At 46.5% G+C, this 18561-nt stretch overlaps 1 protein-coding gene across 1 annotated transcript in view; it reads right to left on the reverse strand.

Moving 5' to 3' along the window:
• LOC140690314 (trafficking protein particle complex subunit 9-like) overlaps window positions 1–18067 on the reverse strand; it is a 329996-nt gene extending 311929 nt beyond the window's left edge. The window contains exons 1-2 of the mRNA XM_072952011.1: window positions 17689–18067; window positions 16137–17214 (exon numbers count right to left, since the gene is read on the reverse strand). Of these exons, the coding sequence (XP_072808112.1) occupies window positions 16298–17214; window positions 17689–17881 (1110 nt within the window). The 5' untranslated portion in view covers window positions 17882–18067 and the 3' untranslated portion in view covers window positions 16137–16297. Of the gene's footprint in view, window positions 17215–17688 lie in introns of the transcript that reaches the window.
• Window positions 18068–18561: the final 494 nt, after the last annotated feature.

Here is an 18561-nt window from a genome sequence, read left to right on the forward strand (position 1 = left end):
CTTCATACTGCACGCACACACACACACACAAAACCCTGAATCCTTGTTACTTTAAGCCATATTCATATATATCCATATTGAATATGCATCAGAAACAAGCCACCCTCTTTAGTATTCACAGTTGATCCTTCTAAACTATCTGTCATTGTGACAGCACATTTTTACTAAGCAGCTCTTGGATGCTTTGTATACAAGGCGTCTACCTCTCACAGTCAGACATGGTAAACGGCATCACTCAAATTTCACAAATGAGGAAATATACTTAAGCCATGGAAACAACGTACATATTTATCATCAGGAAAGAAAAGAGTAAAGATTTTACTTTCAATATGCACTGACAAACTTTTCCTCCATACTAAGACTACATACATAAAACAAATTCAGTCATTGTAAATTATTCTGTCAATAAACACCACTAGAGAAAAACAAGCAACATCATTAGCAATGATTGGACTTTCAAAGCCCACTCCTATTTTGCACTATAATCATTTTTAATGTTTTGTTTTTAGTGCTTACATAGCACTAATATAAAGAAAACATAAACTATTTAAGTCATTACCTGAGAATGCAACATTTGTGAAAATGTACAATTTTAATTTATGCCGCTCTGTCTCACATTCTCACTGGTGTCTCTCCTTTGAAGGCCTCATCAGGCTGAGATCGCCAAAATCGGTCATTTATGGACTCACAGGAGTTCGGGAAACCACTCAACGGGAGGCTGATCAGAGGAGAAATTGAGAATGCATCCTGTGCAGCCTGGGTTCCAGCACCGAGCTAGGCACCGCCAGCTGCGTTTGATTTGGGACAAGCTGCCCACCTCTCAATCCCTCAGCTGCAAAAAGGAGACATTGATACCTACCGTCAAACACCTGCTTTGAAGTAAAACATGAGAAAAACAGTTTAGCCTTTGGTAGGTGTCCACTCACAGCAAGCTTGGTCATTATGATGATGAGGATTACTTTTAATAAGTTAAGCTAGACCAAAAATTAGAAATCACCATAAAGGAGAAACATTTTAACTCAATAAGCATTTCCTTTTGAATGGATTGATAAAAGTTCTAATGATTTTTTTAATAAACCAAATTTTGTCCATTAATTTTAGATTTACCGGTTTATGGACAAGTCTCCAAAAAAAGAATTAGAGGCCTCTAACCTCTGAATACTAAGAAAGTAAAGTTTAAAAAAATTATGGGGGAGAGTATACCTCAGTTGAGAGAGTATGTGCTCAGCACGCATGAGGCCCTCAGTTCAGTCCCCAGTAACTCCATTTAAAAACTTTTATTTAAAAAAAAGGAGAATTAAAGGAAAAAGATGGAGGACTACAGAATTTTTTTAGAGAATCCACTCAGATTTAAGATGGGGAAAAAATATCCATTTCTCACAGGAAATCTTGAGAACTATGTAAACCGGATCTGAGTTGTCTAGTCTTTAACATTATTCATGAATTCATATTACCAAGTCTTAAAACTACCTGATAACCCACAGTGGTGATAGTGATCATAAAACCTGACAATGCGGATCGAACTCTGGCTAGGACTGCTCTGTTCTGACATCTCTGCCCCTGAGGCCTCACCAGGCTGAGAGCACTAAATTTTGTCATTCATGAGCATCTCGTGTAAGTCTTCCATTTATGCTTCTCAGTCTCCTCTCACCAGCCCCTCTGAGGGAAGCACTGTTATCATCTTCCCCACACGCAGATAAGGTCACTGAGGTACAGAAACTAAACCTGCTCCAGGTCACATCGGCATTAAAGGACGTCTGTATTTCTGCTGTTTTGCGATTGACAAAGGAATCTGAGATATCAATACAAGATAGACTGTTAAATAATCAAGTCTGTCAGCTCTTCACCTCAAAGAGCAGATACTATAAATTCCTGATGTAGGATGAGGCTGCCGCCACAAAATGACTCAGCTAGAAATTAATATCCAAGATGAAGCAGCGGATACACATAAATATTCATGACTGTCAACTCCTCTCACGGGTCTTGGCCCTTCACTGCCTGAATGGGGGTGAAATCCCCACCCGTGTCTGGGAGGGTAGCGCGGCTCTTCCAAGTCTCACCCAGGCTTCACAGGCTGTTTCCCCCTACAGACTGTCCTAAATGATTAAAAAGCTCACAAGATTTTTACACCAGCCAAAACTGAAAGACATTTCTGCATATGGAGCACTTTCTCAGGCTTAAACCATTTTTGCCTACACTCAGCAAGGGGGAAAAAAGAAACATGACTCTGCAAAGTCTCTTAGCCTTACCACTCACAGGAGTTGAATGGTCTCAGCACAAGATGACCCTTCACATTACAGGATGAGAACAAAATAAAGCCGCCCCAACAACAAGCACTCCCAGAGACAGCGCTCAGCAGTCTTCTGCACACTCACGGTTGTGCAGCCCTCACCACCATCTATTTCCAGAACACTTCATCACCCCAATAGAACACCCCTGTCACTAGCAGTCACTCCACAACCCCCCTCCACCCAGCCCCTTGCAACCATCATCTGCTCTCTGCCACTGCATGAGCCAATTCTGGGCATTTCTAAGATCACTGAAATCAACAATATGTGGCTGTTTGTGTCTGGTTCCTTTCAGTTAACGTGCTGTTATCAAGGCTTTCCCATGTTGAAGTGGTATCAGCATGTCTCTTTTTTTTTGAAAATGTTAAACTTTATTAGAAGGTGGTAAATACTATCAAAAATAGTAGAGTGGGGTATAAGGGATGGGGTTTCAAAGGGAAAAGGCCGGGTTGAGCAGTCAGGGTGGACTACCCAGAGCAGATGGCTTTTTTCATATTCCCCTTTATTTATTTTTTCTTTTTTATTCACTCTTATGTCTGAATAATATTCCACTAAATGGAGATACTACATTTTGTTCTTTCATTCAGCAGCTATATATGGATGAGGTCCAGAAGAATGAGTGTAAGTGGTGGCTAGCAGGGATGGCATTTAAGCAAAGGGCAAGATGTGCTTTCAAAAAAAAAAGTGAACAATCAGAGGCACAAGGAAATTCAGCGCGTTTCTGAGAAAGTGCATGGTTGCTTCAGTAGGACTGCCATGCAGGGCTGTGGGGGATAGTGACAGGAGACACAGTGAGGGAGTCACCTAAGAATATCCCCACTGCAAGCAGCTCAGCCAATTCTCCTCCCTCATCCTGTATTTTAGAGACATTTTTGCTAGCTTTTCTCTTATTTCAAGTAACAGTACTTTAGTTACACCTCTGATCATCTGCATCAGACCACATTAGCTCCAAGCCACAGAAAATCATTCACTGACCGGAGCAGCTCCAAGACATAACATTGATGGACCAGGGAGTCCTGCAGCATCCCATCCTGCAGGCACAAACCACACATGTTCCCTGGTGATGTCCGGAAAGTAAAATGCATGGAAATATCTCACTGCTGCTGCACGACATCTGCCCACAAATTGCCCCCAAATCATGCTGGCACAGCACTACTCAACCCTCGCACTACCCCCCAAAAAAAAAAAAAAAAGAGAGAGAGAGAAAAGAAAAGAAAAGAGAAGAAAAGAAAAGAAAAGAAAATATAAGAAAAGAAAAGAATAAAGCTAAGAAAGCAAATTTAGGCTCTTCCATTGAAAACCAGCAACCATCACTGCCAGTATCTGAGCTGGAATGATCCTGACTTCAAAAACCACTGTGCAGTTACTATTCAAATGTGACAGACATATATGTATTTCACTTAGATGATATTACAATAGGATTTTTCTTTTCAAAATTTCCAGTTGCAACAATAGCACAAGAAAGTTTATGTTTCATTTTTTAAAAAAAATCAATTATTTTCCACTTTGTTAATTTTGAATCTATTATTATTTTATAAAGGGAGCTATGCTGCAGATTATAAACCAAATATCTGGCTTCTGCAAACAAGACCTATATGACTTCACTATTTCAGAGCAAGCTTTAATGATGCTTTCAAATTGGGGGCGCTCACTAACAGCTCTTTAAATACTGTCAAAGATGTGCTATTATGTAATGCAAAGGGTCTACCTACACATCAACTCAGAAACCAAAGAAACTACACGAAAGCCTTAGTTTATCATTTTAAAATATTCCTATTATTTTGAATATTAAATTTCTTAAAAGATAAGATATTTTTTGAGAAAGACATCAGTTGTATTAAATTTCCTCTCACCAAGAAAGCAATCTTTATCAAGAATTACTACCCCTATGAAAATCCAAAAGACAGGACGTTTCTAGCTAAGTTAACTTACAGATCTCAACACAAGCCTAAATCCTATCTGCTCTCACTTGAACGAGCCCAGCAAAGTCCTGGGCTACTCTGGAACTTAGCTCTTCTGTTCCATATGTTGGCAGAGCTAAGATCATCACACAAGGCAGGGAAGGAGAGAAGAGGTAAGTCCACCTGGCGGCCTCCATCTGTTTACTTCCAGCCACAAGGTGTCGCTAGAGCGACCCCGCTAACAAGCCCTCCACACAAGGAAACCCGGCATCCACTCTGCCCCTGCGGTCCCCAAGCAGTCCCGACGCCCCTCTCCCACTGGTGGCCTCCGAGCCTGTGAATGGTCTTCTAATGACCCTCCCAGTTGGTGACACCCTCCCCCTCTTCCCCGCTACACACACACACACACACACACACACACACACACAGCCAAGGCAGCCTTCCCAAAGCACAAATTTGATTACATCTCCCCCACTTCAAACCCATCAGAGGCTCCCTGGTAGAGTTCTAGCCCCACCCCCGACCCTGCTTGTCCATCCTCACCTCAGTACCAGGTCCCCAGTGACCTCAGGGGCCCCGTGACCTGCTGCTACTTCCCACTAGCCTCCAGGCTCATTTTAACTGTTTGTCAAGGAAGTCTTCCTTCCCTCCAACCTCCGCACTTTGGATTAGGTGCCCTGCTGTGTTAATAAAACATTTTAATCTAAGTCAACTTCTGACACTGCTAAGCTCTCAAGAAGCAAGTACATTTTGCTTACTACTGTAGGTCCACCCCCTCTCCCCTAGACACTCAGAATTGCGTGTGTTGTGAATAAAAGAATGAAGGGGTGGGACTCAAAAGGACAGGCAGATCTGCTCTCCTAAGGGTCACTTCCTGCTGACACCCTTCACTGCCTCTTCTGTGTCAGTTCTAGTAAAAACCAAGCTCCTCCAAAGCCCTCCACCCCTAGGCCCTCTCCAGTGTCCTTCAAAGCAGGGTCACCCACCACCCTGGACCACACAGGGCAGTCTCCCCGAGTCCTCACCCCACAAGCCTCCAGGCCTCTACCCAGGCTGCTCCTGCCACCTGAGTCACCCTCTTGATTCCTTCCCCTGGCTGACTCTTACTCTGTCCTCAGAACTGAATGTAGAGCCAATTTCTTCCAGGAAGTCCTCCCTGATGATGTCCTTTAGCTCTTGGCTGGCTCCATCTACAGCAGCACTGCTTGGCGACCAACTGGTATTTGTCCACCTGCTCCTATGAGACCATGACCTCTTGGAGGCCACGTGGGAAAAAGGAGTGAGGTGACAAGAGGGGTGGGAAGAGCAAACAGGAAAGTCGCAGCTCAAGTCCCAAATTCAAGGATTCTGTCTCAGATAAAAAGAATAAACTGTTTCATACGTGTGTCATTTGGCTATGATTTTTGTGGCTCATGGAAAACAAGAGCTTGGTGTTCAAGCCTGAAATCCAAGTTACATGCAAAGAAATGTATATATTCATATCCAAAGGAAACCAGAGCTGCTCAACAACACTTTGCAGTTAAAATCCAAAGGAACTTTGATAAAGGCAATCTCCCTCTCTCTCTTTATTTTTATTTATTTATTTTTTTTGGTATCATATAGTTTTAGAAGTATTTGTATAACTAAGTGATGGCTACAGCCTATGATTCTGCACTGGAGTGTTTGGGGCTAAGGAAGCCCAGATTACATGCACTGTGTAAATGCAATCACACCAACAAAATGACAGGCGCCCTAGTGGCTGAGCTGAAGTTCCAAAGCAGAGAACCTTATGTTGGGAGACAGCTCTCAGTAGAAAGTAAGAAATGCAATGTTCTGTACTCAATCTCATTAGCTTTATGAGCCATTAACAGATAGTATGTCTTGTCTAATGAAACCCCAAAATATATTGTCATCTTCGATTTTCTCCATCTGACTGTTTTATGCTAAATTTGGATATCAAACCCTCACTCCATACGGAAAGCTCAGGCCTTAGCTGCAGCACAGTTACATCCCGTGGAAGAAAGCCGATCAAGGGAGAACAGGAGAGTTTCCCTTCAGAAGCTGCTAAGTGTGGTTTTGCACCTGTATGTCATTTACAACCACGCCATCGTCAAAGGAGTAAGACCTTACATCTGTGGGGCAAAAAGCACTGCGGTGGTTCCGAACCATGAAAGAACACTGAGCTTTGTGCAACAGTCCTGAGGCACTTAAAGCGTACTTTCTCTGAAAGGCTCCGAAACTGACTCACTTCACCATTTCAGGTACAACCGGAATTAGTAGAGAGAACATGCCCTTGAAGTCTGACAAGGCCCTGCTGGAATCCTGCTACAGCATTTACTAGCTGCTAAATGAACCAATTCCTTAAACCTCTGAGGAGGCTTCCCAATCTTCAAAACGGGGCTGCCACCGCCCACTTGGGAGGCATGGATGTGAATGCAACACGCAAGTAGGGCGGCCGACTGGTACGTGACACGGGGCCTGGCTAGTTTCCCTCCGCTGCCCTTCTCCCCCTTTAAACTTGCACTGTTCCCCCTGGTAAGGGTGAAGCCCCAGGAACAGACTGCCCGATTCTTCTGTATATCCCCGGATACATACCTTACCCTTAGGAGGTCAGAAAAACAACTGCCTCCTCCCCAGTCACTATCAATATTCTTAAGAGTCTGGGTTTTTTTAACTCTATGTTTCAGGGAGACTATTCAAGAATTGTTCAACCACCGTTCTCCAGGTTGGCTCCTCTCCCAACGCCCATCCCTTCTTACCTCAAATCTTCTGTCTGATCGCCTTTTGTTCGTGGGAAAGAGAGTCCGCTAGGGTGCGGACTCCCTAGGACTCCCTCCCTTCATCACAGGAGAGTGTGACTACATTCTCCCAACTCCCCACTCCGACTTCAGCTTCTGAGGAGTTTCCCCTTCTGGACCCTGCAGCCTCTGGATCGTCCCAAGATGCGCACACGTGGCCAAAACCCTCTCTTCAGATTTCTTCCTGGGTGGGCCTGCCCACCCCCCAGAACCTTAAGGATAAATGCCATTGCTCTGAAAATCACAAACGCCGCTGTCTGACACACCAAAGCTGCATGGTCCGGGCTTTCCTCCAAACCAGACACAGCCCTGCCCCCCCTCAGACACAGTCTGCACCTCTTGAGATGAGCTGATCCACTTGCACGGCTGTGAACACCAGCTAAGAATGACGAATCCCAATGTGTATCTCTAGTCCAGCTCCTTCACCTGAGCCCCAGGCTCATAGACACGAGTGCCTCTTGGAAGTCCTAACTTGGATGACAAATGGCATCTTAAAAATGCCATATGTCAAAAAAAAAAAGGCCTTATGTCCACCATTTACTCTAGACTTCGATTCCTGGCAGGTACCTCCCAGGCTCCCCATTTTAGTAACAGCCCCAGCACCCACCTAGGTGTTTGAGGTCACATTCAATTTCCACTGTTCCCTCCACCTGGCCCTGCCCTGGAATCAGTCTTGTTATTTCTGTCGCTAAGCCAGTCTCAAGTCTGGTTCTGCAGGGAGCACGATGGAAACCCACAAGCTCACAGCAAGGTGCACTGAGTCACAGTCCTCCGAAGGGAGTTCCCTGGAGGGGGAGGCATCTCCTGCTGCCAGTCACCTCAGAAGGCACTGGATTCTCACAAAGAAGGACCAGAAGAAGGGACTCAAGGATCTCCCGTGATCTGAGGTTTGAAGGGCCCGAGGTCTGGGGGAGCTCCTAGTTAGCTGACACTCCTGTCAGTGAGCAGATGAGGATGGTAGGAACCCAGGCAAGTCTGTTCTCGCTCCGACCCCTTTTCTCTCGGGAGCCACGGGAAAGGCCAGTTTCCAGGGCACAGACCGGCCATCACAGATCCCAGCCTGCATTTGCCAACCCAGACAGCCTAGATTCCTACTTGCGACCCTTACTTCTGTTCTGTTCCCCCCCAGAATGTGATGGACTCTTTCAGAAAGTCTGGACTGTCTCAAGCGAGACCAAGTCAGTGAAGGATGAAGTGTCCACATTTGGACCAGAGCATGAAAGGAGAAACAAGGCCTCATGTCCAGCATGACGGTGGTGGCCAAGCCCTTTCCCTGGGTGAGATGAACCAGGGTCGGGGTGAGAATGCAAGGTCCCTTCACGGCTGACAGGGGTGTTGGAGACTCACTACCGCAAAATAACCACACGGCCGTCAGTGGTGGACATCAGCTGCAACAGACACAGAGTCAGCTATTTACTGCCAAAAAGGGGTAAAAGTAAAGGCCGGTGCAGGGAGGCCTGCACGGCTGCTGAGGCAAACCACAGACCCGGCTCTGAATGCCCACTGGCTGAAGCAGAGAGGAAGCTATGGTCCCATTTAGGGGTCCCTGTGTCCACCAGATCCAAGTGAACCAGCTCCTTAGGACAAGGCAATGTTTTCCTGATACTTAGAAAAACCAGCCTCATAAAGGGAACAAAAGAGTGGCATGGTTTTAGGCCCGCTCCTGCCCCTCTATGAATGCAAAGTAAAGTAAATGGCACTGGGAAGGTGAATGCAAAAAAAAAAACCAAAAAACAAAAAACCGGTGACTGCTTCCTCCAACAGCGTCCCCTGCAGCTGCTCACCCCCGAGCCGGCCACTTCCTCACCAGTGACCGCCGGCCAGGAAGCGCCGTCACGCACGTCACACAGCGACAGCCAGGAACCGTGTGCCGAGCACGTTTGTGTAAAAGCCAGAATCAAGCAAGGTGCTGCAGATTTTGACTTTCCAAGTTTAAATACTCCATGAAAAAAATCCCTCAGCAGCCGCCTAAATCAATTCGCATCTCACTTCTTCAAAACAAATAAACAAAATTAGTAAGAGAGCATTTGTTACCAAATATAAGGACGAACTAATAGGTTCCTCAAAGCAAGGACTTTAACAGATATCAAACTCCAGTGGGTGATGTGCTAACATAGCAAAAATTCCAAAAAAGTAGAAAATAAGATGACTAGGATAATATACGAATCATGGCAACTGTTAAGTTTTTGCTTTTTATAGCGATGGAGACGGCACAGAGGGCGATCTGGCTATTCCAATGCAGGGTGTGCACAGCCCACATTTTCAGACCGAACAACATGCTCACGGGGTGGTATAAGGGATAAAGGAAAATAGAAAAAGGAATAGAGGAACAGCCAAAATTAGAAACACACGAGAACAAAAATGACTTTGACAGCATTTACAAGAAATTACGTGAGTGTGATGAGGACAGGGACGCGGGGACGGTGAGACCCACCCTCACCTCCTGATCCAGGGAAGGCAGGGGCCTGAGGGGAGCGATGCTGCCGGGGGACCCCAACGTGGTCAGCGCCCCAAACCAAAACTTCACCTAGATGCGTGTAGACAGCTTTTGAGCTAGAAAATGTGGTCGCATTTCAAGCTGGACAACTTTACTCACTCCCACCAAGAGGAACAGGGGAGAATTAGGTTCTGCTCCTGAACCAAAGCATTGTTTAAAAAATTAATGACTGTGTAATAGTAAAAGCAACAATGGAGTAAAAGTCACTGGAGGAGAACGTGCTTGACCCGAGCTCACTGGCCACGTTATCTCACTGACGTTCAGATGCTGGCTGAGCCCTTATGGTACCAGAACAGACAGACCCACCAGGAGGGAGGTTTAATGTGCTGCTGTATTTTGATGCCGGCAGCCATGCCTGGTACACGAGGTTCTGGGTAAACAATGGTGACAGTGTCAACCACTATGGGCTAAGCACACATCCAGCTACTCCGCCAAATCCCAAGGGCAGACTTCAAAAGGCAAAAACAAGCTGGCATTCTCTGTTGGCTCTGCAGAATCAGAGCCAAGCAGTTGCTGAGCAAAAATGTCACCAGTGCCTCCTATGACAAAATAGGAGGCACTGGCGTGGGGCTGGGGCAGGGCTCCAGGCTTCCACTGATCACCCACCAGTCTGTCCAGGGGGTGAAGGAGGTCCCTGCTTTCATTGCACCGATGCACCTACCTTGAATGACGCCTTAGGACTCAACAGGTGACAGGTGAGGTGAACGGAGCCAGCCTTGGTGTAGCACGGTTCTGGCAGCTATGCCCTCAGCAGTGCCCAGTTTCCTAAACCTGACACCTCATCTCCAAGGAGCAGAAGTGTAGTGTGGGCATGTAGATCACAGGGCCCTGTGAGGACAAGTACAGATCATGGCCACGACATGCCTCTCCCCTTCCTTAAGCCATAGAGGAATGTCCGGGGAGGAAGTGAAAATTATTCCAGAGCCTGCCAGGCACCACACGCAGGTGGGACACGGATCCCCTGTGTCTGTCATTCACAGGACTGGTGTGGATTTTCTTTTTATCAATTCTCTGGCATCTTCTCCTCCATCTTACCAACAACAAGAAAGTAGAATCTGACCTTAGAATCACAGAGAATCACAGAGCCCCTCCTGCACAGCGGGCCCGGCAGCACGTGCCATGTCCTCCGACCGTCACCTGTGGGACCGCCATGAGCGCTCTCCAGACTCAAGGCCCGAGGCCGTAGGCCGGGGGGACACAGCTCACCTCACTCTCCCCAGTAAAGGGGGACCACCTCTCGGCAAAGACGTCTCACCCTCTTCTGCCCGAGGGACAGCTTGAAAGATACACAGGGAAACATAGTAGAGGGTGAGGGGTTAGGCAGCCCAGAAGAGATCATCTGCACTTCCAAGGCAGAGTGGGGCCTTTGACCTAATCACAGGGACAAAGTGAGGACGAATTTTTCCCTGCTGTGTCCCATACACCGTGACATGCCTTTCCCTGCGTAAGGAGCTAATTCGGAAGCCCCTGGCAGTGTTTCTGATGCCCTAACTTGGCATGGTGGCTGTCAGGCAGGGGAGAGGGCCTGAGCCGTGCTGGTGCTGGGCCTGGGAGGCAGGAGACATCGGCTCCACCCTGAGCTCAACCAGCACCTCGTTCTGCGTCTCGGGATTCAGAGTCTCATTTATAAGCAAAGGGATGAAACTGTCCCAGGACAGGCTGTCCAACAGGAATGAAATGAGAGTCATGTAAATAATGTTTCTCAGTTGCCACGTTTAAAATGTAACAACAAAAAAAAAAACCAAGTAACTGATTTTAAGAACAGACCTTACTTATTCTACTGTATGTAAAATACTATCATTTTGACGTGTAATCAATATAGAAAGTAACAAGATAGTTTATATTCTTTTTACTAGACAAGTTTCAGCGTCTGATGTGCATTTGACCTACAGCACATCTCAGCTCAGACCGGCCTCCTCCCCAGCACTACTAACAACAGTAGCTGTGGCTACTCTATTGGACAGCAACTCCAGGGGTCCCCCCAAGTGTCCTGGCTGAAAGAGGGGAGTAAGTGTCCACACTAACCCTAAAAGGATCTCTCTGAAACAAAGGCGGATTTAGTTTTAAACGTCTGAAAACCGGCGGGCTACACCTCCTTCCCGCCTTGGCTACAAGAAAGCCCTCCTCCTTGATGATCCCATTCTGGATGTAGGGAAGCAATCTGTCACACAGCCAGGGTGGCCCGGCCTTCAGGTTGACTTGCCTGCTGTCTGTGTCCAGTCCCACGAAGTCCTCCTTCTCAAATAGGATGTAGAGGAGGGGGGTCTTCTCCCCAGAATTTTCGGGGTCCCCATCCAGCCACTTGGACTTGGGCAAGATGAAGAGTGACTCAGTGAAGTCGTCGATCCTCTTCTCCACCACCCTGCAGTCCTCGTAGATTGAAGGCCACGTCGGTGTGCGGCTGCTCGGCCACCTCCCCATACAGCACAAAGACAAAGAGCTGAGAGTCGTAGAGCGTGGTGCCATACAGCTCCTCTGTGCGTGGAGCTTCTAGAAGGTCTTGGCCAAGAGGCAGTCAGTAATGGTGACAAGGCCCATGACATTGCGGTGGGTCTGGAAGTCACTCCATCCATTCTCGGGCGCATAGAGATACCTATAGTAGATACAGAGTGCCCACTGGGAGCCGCACGGTCTGATCTGGCTCACCAAGGAGATTCCATTATAGATGCAAAAGAAATTCTCTAAGATGATCCCCACGGGTTGGACCACAATCGGGAGAGTCTGGTGGTCCTCAGCGCACTGCATGTAGTCAGGGGCGTTCATGTTGCAGGCGCTGCCGAGAAGGGAGGGTAAATCGATGTACATACTGTGCTGTGGGCTGCGGGCCTCACTGGGATGCGGCGACCTGGTGTGCACCAGCCAGAAGGCAAGGGAAGTCCAAGCAAATCGGGGATAAGTTTGTCCTCAGCGTCTGCACATGGCTACTGAAGCTCAGATCACATTACCCAGCTTTTGGTCTAGGCTTCCATCCCCTGCAGAAAAGGATCATTTCTTGTTTTCTGTTTCCAAGCACCTAGGCAGGCCCTGATGCAAAGTCGGTGCTCAAAACTGCTGAATAAATGAATGAATAAAGGAACTGCTTCCCCACCCCTCAGCAGGATATAATGCAAAGAACCATAGTAGGATCAAAATATCTGGATTTCAACGCCAATTTATTTGAACTCCTAAGGTGCAGAATAATGGGTAAGAAAACTTGCTTTGGGGAGGAGGGTACAGTTCAGTGGTAGAGCACGTGCTTAGCATGTTCAAGGACCTAGGCTCAATCCTCAGTACCTCATTTTAGAAAAATGAAACAAATAAATAAACTTAATTAACCCCCTCAAAAAATATTTTCTCCATTCAAAATTCAAAAAAAAACCACCTTGCAATTGACACAACATTGTAAACTTGACTATACTTCAATTAAAAAAAAAACTACTTGCCTTACAAGAATATATCTGGATTATGGAAGTTTGCAAATGTAAAATGCCTAGGGTACCATTTGCATAAGAAGAAGGAACTGTACAAATGTACTATCCCTCATTTATGAGCTATTTTTCCTTTGGGGAGATTATAACCTCTCAGAGATATTTTTCTCATATTAAAAAAAAAAAAAAAAGAAAACATTACCTGATTCTCCATACTGCTGAAGAATCAGATAACCCTATGAAAGCATCTGACCCACAGAGTTTATTCAATAAATGTTTGTTGAATGAATGAATAAACAAGCAAAGTGAATGCTGCTCCCTGCCACAGACCATCATAATGGTACTGCTTGGAAATGCCATGCCCACGTTCCACCCAAATCTTCACTAACCACGTGGGTGACCTGGGCAGACCTGTGTGCTTCTCTCAACACCAGTTTATTCATAAATAGAAATGAGGGCAATAACACAAACCTAAAAGGGTTAGTGAGTCACGAATGAATAGTACCCCAACTTTGCAAGATGGAACTATTAAAGAAAATTGGGCAAAGAGTCCATAGGCCCTCTCCATATTATCTCTTACAACTACATGGGAATCTACATTACATCTAAAAATAAAAAGTCTATTATTTTAAAGAGGCTATTGAGTTTAAATCAGCTCACCATCTCAAATAAGGAACACACAGTACAAATAAGAGAATGCGCAGCCCATGAGATGCACTCAGTAAATATTCCCACTGAACCCACTGGTCCCTCCAAATTCAGAGCATGAGGATGTGTCCTCGTGGCCAGAGGCCACTGCACCTGAAGCTAAAAAAGCTAATGGTCCCCACTTTCAAAAGCCCCTGCCACCAACCTAGGTCTAATTTTGTATTTGTAATTTTTTTTCTTTTTATAAAATAGAAATCCCCAATTGCATAGCCTTCAGGTCACCAAAACCTGACCACAGAGATCATGATGGCAACCCTCCTTGGTGAAACAATAAAATGAAAAGCCATTTCCACAAGACCTGTGTGTAAATCTACTAGGGAACTTCATCCTGGACTGAGAGGAAGAGGACTGGGGAGGAGGGGGCAATCTGAGGCACACAGAACCATGGGCCACCTGTCCCACGATGGACATTACACTCAACCCTCACCCTCCAGGAACTTCAAAATACACACAGACAGAGTGATGTGGACAATATATATGTATTTTTAAAGAAATTCCGACTCTCTAGCAGGTCTTGTATCTACCGAGACACAAATGGCTTATGTGTATAATGTTTCACAAAAGCCTTAAAACATTACCACCCCAACTTGACACATTAAGAAACTAGGGATAGAGGTTTATCACATTGTGCAAGATTAGAGAGATGCCACATCAGACACTGTATTTAAACCCAAGCCTTTGCTCCAGTGCTCACACAAGAAAGTGTGACATACTGCCCCTTTCCTGCCCTCTCCCTGCAATAAATCTCTGAAGAGTCTTTTCTGTGCCACGTGGAATCACAATCACATCAATTTACCACAAAGAGCTATGTGACTCCTTGGAGGACGTGTCAAAATCTAAAGGGTTGTGATGGGAGGAGAGATTTGAATTTTCTGTTTCTCAAAGGAAACATGGCTTTAAAAGAAACTGAAAAGCACTTATCTAGTCTAAGCCCTCATTGTGTAGAGAAGGAAATGGAGGCTCAGAAGAGATGAGGAAAGGGACTTATTAACAAATATTGCCTCAGTGCAGCACCAAGCCAGCCCTGGGCCCTTCTGGGGGAGTACCTGGAAGGCCCAGGAAAATGATTGTTAGAAAAAGGAAAGAGAAGAAGCATACAAGGCCCTGTCTCTACACCACCATACCATGAAGTTCCACCAAATTATCCAGTATTGGGTGCAGCCAAAATTTAGGTGGGCTAAAGAGGTTATAGAAACCTGGAAGTCTCAACCATAGTGGAAATTCCAACATTTACTGTTTTTTTCCAAGTTCAAGCCTCAGTTCAGTGGGCGCTCCATACGAGGGACTACACGAGGCCTGGAGTTCTCCCAAATACAGATCTCTATTATCACGTGTGCAAACCACACACAGGCCCACCAGAAGAAAAACGCCCACACATAAGATGGAACTACTGAAACAGAAAAGAGCCAACCAGCATATATTGCTAGCAAAAACGGTGCTGCTAGAAATAGACTCATGGACATAGAAAGCAAACTGTTGTTAGCAGGCAGGAAAGGGAGGATTAACAGATACACATTAATAAATATAAAATAAATGACAAGGACCTACTATATAGCACAGGGTACTATTTTCAATTTCTTGTAATGAGTTGTACTAGAAACAATCTGAAAAACATTTATATACATATGCATAAGCTTATAACTGAATCTCTGCTGTACATCTGAAGCTAACATGGTAAATTTACAACACTTCAATAAAAAATAATTTTATATAATAAGTAAAAATAAAAGCAACGCCATAAAAAAAAAAGTAAAAGAACACGGTAATCCCCTTAGCTGTAGGTGGTGGAGAACTCTGCAAGCACCAAGTCCACTCGAATACTCCAGCACTGGCGGTCTCTCATTCTAACCATCAGAGAATCACTTGGCTTCTACGAGGTTACTTTTCTCTTCAGTGAAAGGCTACAGTTCCATCTAATGATGTATTGAATCTCATCATTCACAAACCCAAGAATTAATGAGGATTTCCCATAGGCCTGGCTCTGGACAGATGAAAAGATAGGGTCCCAGATATATTCATGTGTAGAAGAAGTTTATGCCATAAAGACATTAATTCTTCCTGCTTTGAAAGACAGATTCATTGCAATTCTGATTAGAATTCCTCCCAGATATTTCATGGAATGTAACAAGTTAATTTATGGTCAGGAACAGCCAAGAAACTTCTTTAGAACCACCACTGGGAAGGGGTGGATAGGTCATGCATTTCAACTGGTCTTTCTGATGTGATGAAAACGTTCTGGAATAATAATGGTTGCACAAATGTGAATATGCTAAAAGCTGCTGAATTGTAACATTCAAGTGGGTGGACTTCATGGTGTGTGAACAATATCACAATAAAGCTGTTATATGAAAAAATCCTTCTTGCCAATTATTTTTCCCTCTATACTACTAGTCTGTCCCACAATTTAAGTAAAACAAACAAACAAAAAAAAACAAAACAAACCAGATTTTGCCAGGAGCTCTTTAGGAGTGCAATGTCCCTGGGTCTCCAACGCCTCAGGTTGTGCTGTTCCTGTTAACACACAGTAGCTGGGCTGGACTAGTTAGGGACTATAAGTATCTTTTTAAGATCGACGGTCTCACGTTTCACCCTGGGAGAGTGAATGATGGAGGATGAGACAGCCTCATGCCTTCAGCTCATTTTTAACTGAACCAAGCCCTGCTTTCACCACTGTAATCCCTCTCAGTATAAAAACATGTGACATCAACAAGCACCGCCATCATAACACCTGAAAGTGTTCAAGGTACTTATCTGGGGCAGAAATCCTGATCAAGGAGACAGAAGCTCCCTCAGCACTGCCGCTCCCTTTTCCCGACTCCACCAGGAGAAGCTGGGAGTTACAGCCGCGGGCTCTCAGCCTGGGGAGCAGCGCCCACGCCGCTAATCTGGACCTCAGGGATCGGGAAAGGGAGAGGAAGGCAGCCCCGGGGTCGCGGGGCAGGGAGAGCGGGGTGGGGGACGCGGGCTGCAGCCCCGCTCGGAGGCCAGCCCCAGCCCCAGCCCAAGCCGCCCGCCCCGTCCGGGTGTGCAGACCCCGCCCGCCCGGGACACAGCCCGCCCAGTGGTGGGGACGGGTCGGCGGCCAAGGAGAGGAAGACCGGGAGGGGAGGACTCGCCGGCGGGAGAGGGGAAGCGGATGCCAGCCGCGGACTGAGGGGAGCCCGGCTGGGCCAAGAGGCGCAGGGGCACACCTGGCCCTGGACAGCTGTGGCCGGGGCGCCGGGGCAGGTGGCGCGGGCAGAGGGGTCTGGCCCGAGCAATCCAGCTGAACACACGCTGACTGGCGCCCTGGGGGGCTGTGACACGCCGACCGCCCTCCCGCAGCCGCCTCACCCCTTTCCCGATATCCCCTCACCTTGCACTTCCACAGCCAGAGGCCCCGGCCCCAAGCAGTAGCCAAAGGCCTACAGGGCGACAGAGCTGAGAAGCCATTGGGGCCGATCCCCGGCTCGGAGCTGGAGCTTCCAACCCGCGGTCCAGCTGGCAGCAACTGCGCATGCGCAGGAGGGCCAGCGATCCGCTCTGGGTCCTGAGAGAGAAGGGGAACCGAGGGAGGGAGAATAGGGGAGGAGGAGGGGAGGCGGGGAAAAGTGGAGGGAGACACATGGACAGGAGGAGCAGAGGGAAGGCAGTTATCTGGAATTGGGAGGGGAGTAACAGAGATGGGGAGAAAGCGTTTCACCTCTTGTGGCACCCCGAAGGAGGCAGCAGTCCTGCCTATACACCCTTCTCTTACCCGTCATTGCCCACAGCTCATATTTTACGTCCCTGGCCCAGCCCTCCAGCTAAGGTCTCTGCAGAAACCCTACGGGTATCATACCCGTTGCCCCCACAAGGAGCTAGGTTTACTGTTGCTCAGGGAACCAAGCACCCGCAGGTGTTGTTTCTCAGAACTACCTTGGGAAGAGTACATATTCCCCTTTTACACGCTGGGAAACAGGCAGGCACGATCTCTGCCTTAGCTCCACTGTCCCAAATGTTGGGCTGGCAGGGAGCGGGAGGTAAAATGTCAGAGCCCCAGAAGGAGCAGACTGCCTGAGTGTTGGTGTAGAGTCCCCATCCCTCCTGGGTAAACCACACCCCAACCTCGGGGAATAATCAAGGGCTCACCGTAGGCCCCTGTGTGTGGGAGAGCTGCCCTCAGTCCCAGTGTCCAACTTGCTAGGTAGGTAGAAGTGTTATTGAGTCCAAATTCATTCTCCTCAGTGCAGGACAGGCCAGTAAGTTGGGAGACCAAGTGTTGGGGCATGGAATAGCAAGTTTCTGTAGACCTAGATGGCAAACTAATGTCCTGGAAAACCATCTCCCCAAGTCAGAATTCAGGCTGCTTTCCTATGTGCTTGGTTTTTGCAAACTTCTTGGTGTAGGAATTCCTTCTTGTTAGAATCCTTTGTTCTTGCAGCTATCTCCCTGGGTCAGATCCCTGTAAACCTCCAACAAAACAAACGTTATTTTCTATTCTGCAACGTGTTATCTTTATATGATTGGAAAAGTGTTAAATACCCTTAAAGGTCAGAGCCTTCAGAATAGGCTCTCCTGTATATTTTAGGCTCTAGGCAACATTGTTTTACAAGCAAGAAGAAGCCTAGGAGACAGAGCACAGGGTTAAAGTCAAAGGAACAGATCTAATATGGAGTCAGATTTCTTCTTTTCTATTACTGTGGCAGAAGCCACTTGAGGATTTAAATCCCTTAAAGTTAAAAATAAGTAAAACTTTAAAGGAATTTACATACATTGGTGGGAACTTGCATAGCATATCTGGAAAAGCACACAAAGGATTGTAAACATTGGCATCTCCAGGGAGGCATGTAAGAACAGAGGATGAGGGAAAACTTCTTTCACTTGAGTATTTTTTGCTCTGTTTGAATTTTTTTAACCATATGCATATATTTCTTTTTCAGTTAAAATAAATGTGTAATGGAGCAAAGGAGTAACTAGCTCAGCAAATACAGCAGCCATAGACTCACTGAGTCATCATTTTCG

The sequence above is a fragment of the Vicugna pacos genome, chromosome 30 (assembly GCF_048564905.1).
Source record: "Vicugna pacos chromosome 30, VicPac4, whole genome shotgun sequence".
Lineage (NCBI taxonomy): Eukaryota > Metazoa > Chordata > Mammalia > Artiodactyla > Camelidae > Vicugna > Vicugna pacos.